The sequence below is a fragment of the Octopus bimaculoides genome, chromosome 29, assembly GCF_001194135.2.
Source record: "Octopus bimaculoides isolate UCB-OBI-ISO-001 chromosome 29, ASM119413v2, whole genome shotgun sequence".
NCBI lineage: Eukaryota > Metazoa > Mollusca > Cephalopoda > Octopoda > Octopodidae > Octopus > Octopus bimaculoides.
In genome coordinates, this window is record NC_069009.1 from 9,491,881 (window position 1) to 9,498,200 (window position 6,320).

General features: G+C 37.7%; 1 protein-coding gene across 1 annotated transcript in view; it reads right to left on the bottom strand.

Moving 5' to 3' along the window:
* LOC106872842 (uncharacterized) overlaps nucleotides 1-6,320 on the bottom strand; it is a 20,608-nt gene extending 14,288 nt beyond the window's left edge. The window contains exon 1 of the mRNA XM_014919976.2: nucleotides 5,753-6,320. Within this exon, the coding sequence (XP_014775462.1) occupies nucleotides 5,753-5,755 (3 nt within the window). The 5' untranslated portion in view covers nucleotides 5,756-6,320. The remainder of the gene's footprint in view (nucleotides 1-5,752) is intronic.

Below are 6,320 nucleotides of genomic sequence, written 5' to 3' on the forward strand. Positions count from 1 at the left end.
ATAACCCACTAGCAGTATAGCCTGGCTTTGCCCGGGATTAAGTTAGGATTATTAAGCTAATCAAGTTCTTTATTTCAAACCAAACTAAGTAACATTGACGTCAAATTTAAACGAAATCTGTTGAAATTGGTAAACTTTTGGCTGAAAATGAGTTGCAGACAACTTGATTGGGAAATTCTATCAGGAATCGGTTTATTGATTTTTTTTGTTTTGTTTTTGTTTTTGGAGAACTTAAAGCATTCAAAGATCCCGTGAGTCCTAAGTAATGCTGGCATCAAGTTTGAACAAAATACATCAAATTTGGTAAAAGTTATGGTTGAAAATGGGGTGTAGCCAATTTTATTGGGAAATCCTATAAGGAATCAGTTTATAGATTTTTTTGGCACTACCACGGAATTAGCTGTCAGAAGGAAAGTGTAGTGACGCATGGTTCTAGACGCCATATTGGAACATTCATTTACGCATACGCAAGGATTAGAACCTTCTGAAGCTCCTTATGCACAATCAGCAGCAGCAGCTAGGGTTCACCATCATTCACTCTCTTCGATCACGGCTTCTGACCGGGCAGGACGCAACTTAGAGCAGCTCCGTCGAGAATCAGACCTTTAATGGTGAGCAACACTGAGTCTGTAATAATGCCTTATTACTTTGTGTCTAACTACCAACCCTGCTGTTTCTTCACCTAGGTGATCACGGCTACCGCTAACCAGAGATGGAATGTTTATTCATTACAAAATAAATTATTGTTATTTATTCAGAGGGATCTTGTCCTCGCCTTTTCCTTCTATGAACTATGTATGGAATTGTGAAACACCCAGCAAGTGCTTATAAATTTTCCTACAATTGGTGACCCCGACGTGATTCGAACACGCAGCCTGACGTTCGCACAGACATTTACAAGATTGGTGACCCAGTGCCAGCTTCATGACTAACCACTCTTTCACCTCTTCGCTACAGATATGTCATTCTTTTATCGTCTATTTTGTCTTTCACAAAATGACTGGTGGGGGACTATCTAGCGAACGACTTAAGGGAAATCTCTCTCTCTGTTATATATACATGAATATGGACATAGTAGATAACAGCTAGCCTTCGGACCCTGTTATGTCCACTACTCTGATTGGTTGGTATTGGCGTAATTTGTCTCTTTCTCTATTGCGCACCAAGATGCAGCCTTGAGATAAAGTCATGAGACAGTCTCTTCTGAAGCCCAGTTTGCGCTGACCGCTTCGTATAAAACGCTAGCTTCATACCGTCCCGAGGTCTTTCGGCTCCCGACTTTCTGAGGTCTAGCCAGACCACAGAGCACACAGCCAGTTCCAGTGATGACAAAACAGCAGCAGACGGCAGACTCCATCATCGTCGCTACCATCAACTTCTCTACGTACACACCAACCAGCTATGCTCGCACAAGTTCTATCTCCACACTGTTTGTGAATTACTTCACCATAGTTAACAGCAAATACAACCTGCAAGAACTCCTGTAACAAGTAACTGGTAGCAGCATTGTAGCTACAACTTCTTTCATGACATGTTCCTCTCCTCGGCTCTGCATTGCTACAGTAGTTCAAGTACTGTGTACCTTGACTACAAACTGGTATTTATCATCCTTGTGTCTGAACATTCTTCTAACGTCATATAGACTCTTTCAATGCTCTGTACTTATTGCACACGCATACAACCATGTTTATACACACATTTTGTATACATGATGGCCTGTCTATTATTATGCTTATGACACACGTTAACCTATAAATAAAATCTTCTCTTAAGCTTTCTACCCCAGTTGTGTCCCTCCTCCTTTCCTTATGGCACTTATACTCATTTATCCTTTTTCATATTTTATTTGTATCGACCGTGCGATGTACTAAAGGAGCCATTCTCATCACCTCTCCTTTGTATGGCTGTTTTACAAAATGGTGACCCTGGACTTCTGTTGCACTACAGAAACCGGAAGCCTCTCAGAATAATGTGACTTATTATTAACACAACACTCAGACCATATCAAGATCTAGGAGAAATAACCAAATTATCACCATTCACCTGTCTTCAAAAATAAATTACTTGGCCACATTAATGGAATGCTTTGTAGTGTCACCAAGATCTGTTTGGAAGGCATGATTAACACATTATTCTATCAAAAGTAATGCCTATTCATTCACGTTGTTTTGAATTAATCATGCATTATCTTGTAGCTAAGAGATTTAGGTGAGGTAACCATTAATTTTTAGAATGATATTGTAGGGTTGGTGTGAGAGGCAGTGGAGGCGCAATGGCCCAGTGGTTAGGGCAGCGGACTCGCGGTCATAGGATCAAAGTTTCGATTCCCAGACCGGGCTTTGTGAGTGTTTATTGAGCGAAAACACCTAAAACTCCACGAGGCTCCGGCAGGGGATGGTGGCGAACCCTGCTGTGCTCTTTCACCACAACTTTCTCTCACTCTTACTTCCTTGTCACACTATGTCACGCTGAATATCCCCGAGAACTACGTTAAGGGTACATGTGTCTGTGGAGTGCTCAGCCACTTGCACGTTAATTTCATGAGCAGGCTGTTCCGTTGATCGGATCAATTGGAACCCTCGACGTCGTAAGCGTCGGAGTGCCAACACACACGGTGTGAGAGGCAAGACCTGGTCAGTTTGAACATAAAACAGAGTGGATATTTTGGCTGGATATGGCTGGTTTAAATGCTAATGGGTTAATGGAAATAGAAATGAGAGGTTGACAAACTTAGAGATGGAAAGATAACATTATACAGCAATCTGGATGAAATAATACTGGATTTTTTGAATAAATTCTTGCAAAATCAGGGAAGTCCATACCAGTGATCTGAGACTGACTTGATACCAATCCCAAAGGCAGGAAACTTCAGCAATGGTGAACTTTGTTGCTGTGGCTCAAGTTGGAACCTAGCCATAATAATAGTAAGAGTACCAAGAGAGCGCAAACCTCTGCCAAGGCAACACCAAAATCCTCTCAACGATTAGCCAGAGATGATTTTTAAAATGAGAATATCTGAAATCATCTTGACTGCTCTCACAAATGAGAATACTAAAAATGAACCTGACCACTTTCAAAAATTAAGTAAAAAAAACATAAATATAATCCAAAATCCTTGTCCGATACCCGATTGATCCCAAAACCTAATCAGTTCATGCCAATCATGAGGCCAAACATCCCTGAAAGTTTCATCTGGATCAATCCAGTGGTTCTTGAGATATCTTGTTTACAGACAAACAAACACAAATGAAAACTGTACCTCTACCTTGGAGAGGGTGGAAGTAATAATTTTTATCCAGTCCATCTATAAATGGAAACACTATATCTAACCACTGCAACTGCCCAGGTATTCATTATGGCGACTAGATTTGTCCTATTCAGGTTGGATTTGGAATTTATTTTTTCCTTTTTAAATAAGCATATAAAATATCATCCAATTTTAAACTCCTCAAATACTGGTATCCATTATTTTCTGGTTTCTCCTGATGGTAGCCATAATCCACTACAAGTAGCTTTCTTCCCTCTTCTAATATTGAGCACTGATCATTTGGAAATCCCAAATTCCATACTGATGTTGTTGCTATGTATCTGGTGTGCTTTAACCAAAAAATCTATCTGGTTTTCAAACTTCCAAAACAGTTTCAGGTCATCTATAAAAAGATGGTGTATGAATGGTCCTTCAATCCATTTGGTAACCCAGACAGATAGTAATGGTGAAAATGAACCATCTTGGAAGATGACATACTATTCAGAAGAAAATCTGTAATGCTGTCAGCAATACCAAATGCGCAAATATTCAATTATCCAAGAATTAAGCACCATATCATATGCCTTCTTAACCCTTTAAGGTCAGGTGTGGCTTATTGACACACAGCTAAATTGTGAAGAAGACCGGTGGGGTATATAAGCCAGATTTGCATTATAAGCTTTTTGATTATCATCTTGTATTGTTTTCTTTTATTTGTGTCCCACATGGAAAGACTTGCTATCTATACTTGGCCTTAAAAGTGTTGAAGTCAATCGAGGCCATAGACGTGTTGGTATGATGTTGTTTTTTGTTTTTACAATGCCTCAAAATGTCTTATCAATAACCAGGGTGATTATTGGTAGCCTGAAACCTGTTCCTACATCCATTTTGTCCCCTTGGTGATATTCCTTCCTGTAAAAAGAAAATGTAGGCCTTCCCCGGAAATATTTCAGTAAGTACTTCCTATGTTATGCTCAGAAATGCTTGAACAGTTAAGACAAAAATTATTATTATTGAACATTGCACTTGTGATCACGAGATTGTGGTTTCAATTCTTAGACTAGGTGTTGCATTCTGATCACTTCAACAACTGCCATGCTACAGTACAAGCAATATCCAGACAAAAATGTATTTTGTGGCATATTAAGACACCGAAGTTCATTAAAAAAAACATTTTCCAATAATTCCAGGATGGGGGGGGGGGCGAAATTTCTGAGGGTTCCATCCCAACCCCTGTTTTCCGGACTTTTGTTGTATATTAGGATCTCACCGTAATTTATTCAACGGGAAAAAAAAATTCCATCAAAACGAAGCTATACCCGAACTTTATTGGTATTGTATTGGAAGAAAGATCTGAAAGGGGAAGTTCGGCAAAATTAGAAACTTATGATTCCTCGTTATTTTCTCTCAACCCGTTTGAAATTATTACATTGTATGTATTGCATCATTTAGTCATGTACTCGTTTTTCAAAGAATTTGACCGGATTGTAATTGACGTTGCTAATAAAATATCTAGATAATTTTTGGTGTTTAATAATCAACATTCTTTTCTCTGTTGGATTCCAGGTCACTTTTCCCACTACACTAATTTGCTAAGTTGGCATTTTCGAAAAATGTCTAAAACTGGCTAAAATGAGGAATGTCTCATTTCAATAATTTCTTTTTAACTACAAAAGTTTTGCTTTGCTTGTTTGTATTGAAATGTATTGTAAGAAACAGCTAAATTGCTTTCTCTAACGTTTTACATAGTCCAACCTAGACAAGTTAATAGGAATTCTGAAAGCTGACTCCAAAAAGATCGTCAAGAAGCAATAAAGAAATATGTTATGTTCAGTTATTCATATTTTTTTTCAGTCGAGTTTCATTAATTTCATTTTTCCCTTTAACATTTCATCTACATATTTCAATTTTTTTTCTTCTCTTTTTTTTTTGCATTGCTGGCCTTTTTGATGTCTTAGGATGGATATTGAAGTGTCTGAGTCTATTTTCTAGGGAAACGAAGCGGCAAATTTACCTTAATTCCATTTTCGATTTTGTTCTAACTAAATTTACGGTTTATATGCTCAAAGAAAACCGCGATGATTTTCTGAAATTGTGATTAGATTATGTTACAATGCTTTTAATGCATTTAAGAAAGGCCTTTTGCTTACTTGATGTACTTTTGGAAAGGTAGTGAACGTTTGAAAAATATATATTCTGTCTCAAAGTCAAAAATGCAGTAGAAACACCTAATTTTCCCTCACCCCGCTTCGGTTTTTCTGTTTTTACATAGTTCAACCGACACAAGTTAAATGTGTGAATAACAAAGTAGAAATTTTGAAAGGGGGATCTGTAAAACTAGCTTTTAAACGTCGAATGATTATGGGGGTCCACCGGAATATAATAGTAATCAAAAGGAGTCTAAAGATTTTTTTTTAAATGGTCTGAGAACCATTGAGATACGAGGAAACATTGTTTGTGAATGACGTTGAGCACAAAATTATAGTCTTAGCTTCGTCGACTTACCATTTTCAGGTGTAAACAAGTATGTGAATGTCCGATAAACAACTTTAATTAATTCTTTATTATTTTCCAATAGGTTAGAATTCAAAAGTTGTGTGTTTCAATTTACTACGATGTAGATTTCATTCCTGCTACGTCACGATGGCTGCCAACGTTTCTCTGCAAGAGAGAGCTACAACAAACGGAGTTGATTCCCCTGCTGCAATGTAACGAAAACCCGCTTTCGTGCCCAGCTAGCAAAATTATTAGCACACTAGGCAAAATATGCTAAGCGGCATTTCATCCATCATTATGTTCTAAGATCAAATTACAGATACCAAGTGAATTTCTTGGATGTTGACAAATCGCATCAGGTTATCCAGATCATATCTAGACAGGGTATTCGGATCTTTTCCCTTTGAACGGCACATCGAGAAATTATTTTTTTGTAACTGAACACTTTCAAACTTCAGACGCTGGTAGAATGTGTCATATAAAACATCTTTTACTCTTAGTGGTGTTGAGAAAAGTTTATATTTTAAAAGTTATATCGTGTTAAAGTAGTCGTATTTCGGTAATTTCAACCAATCAA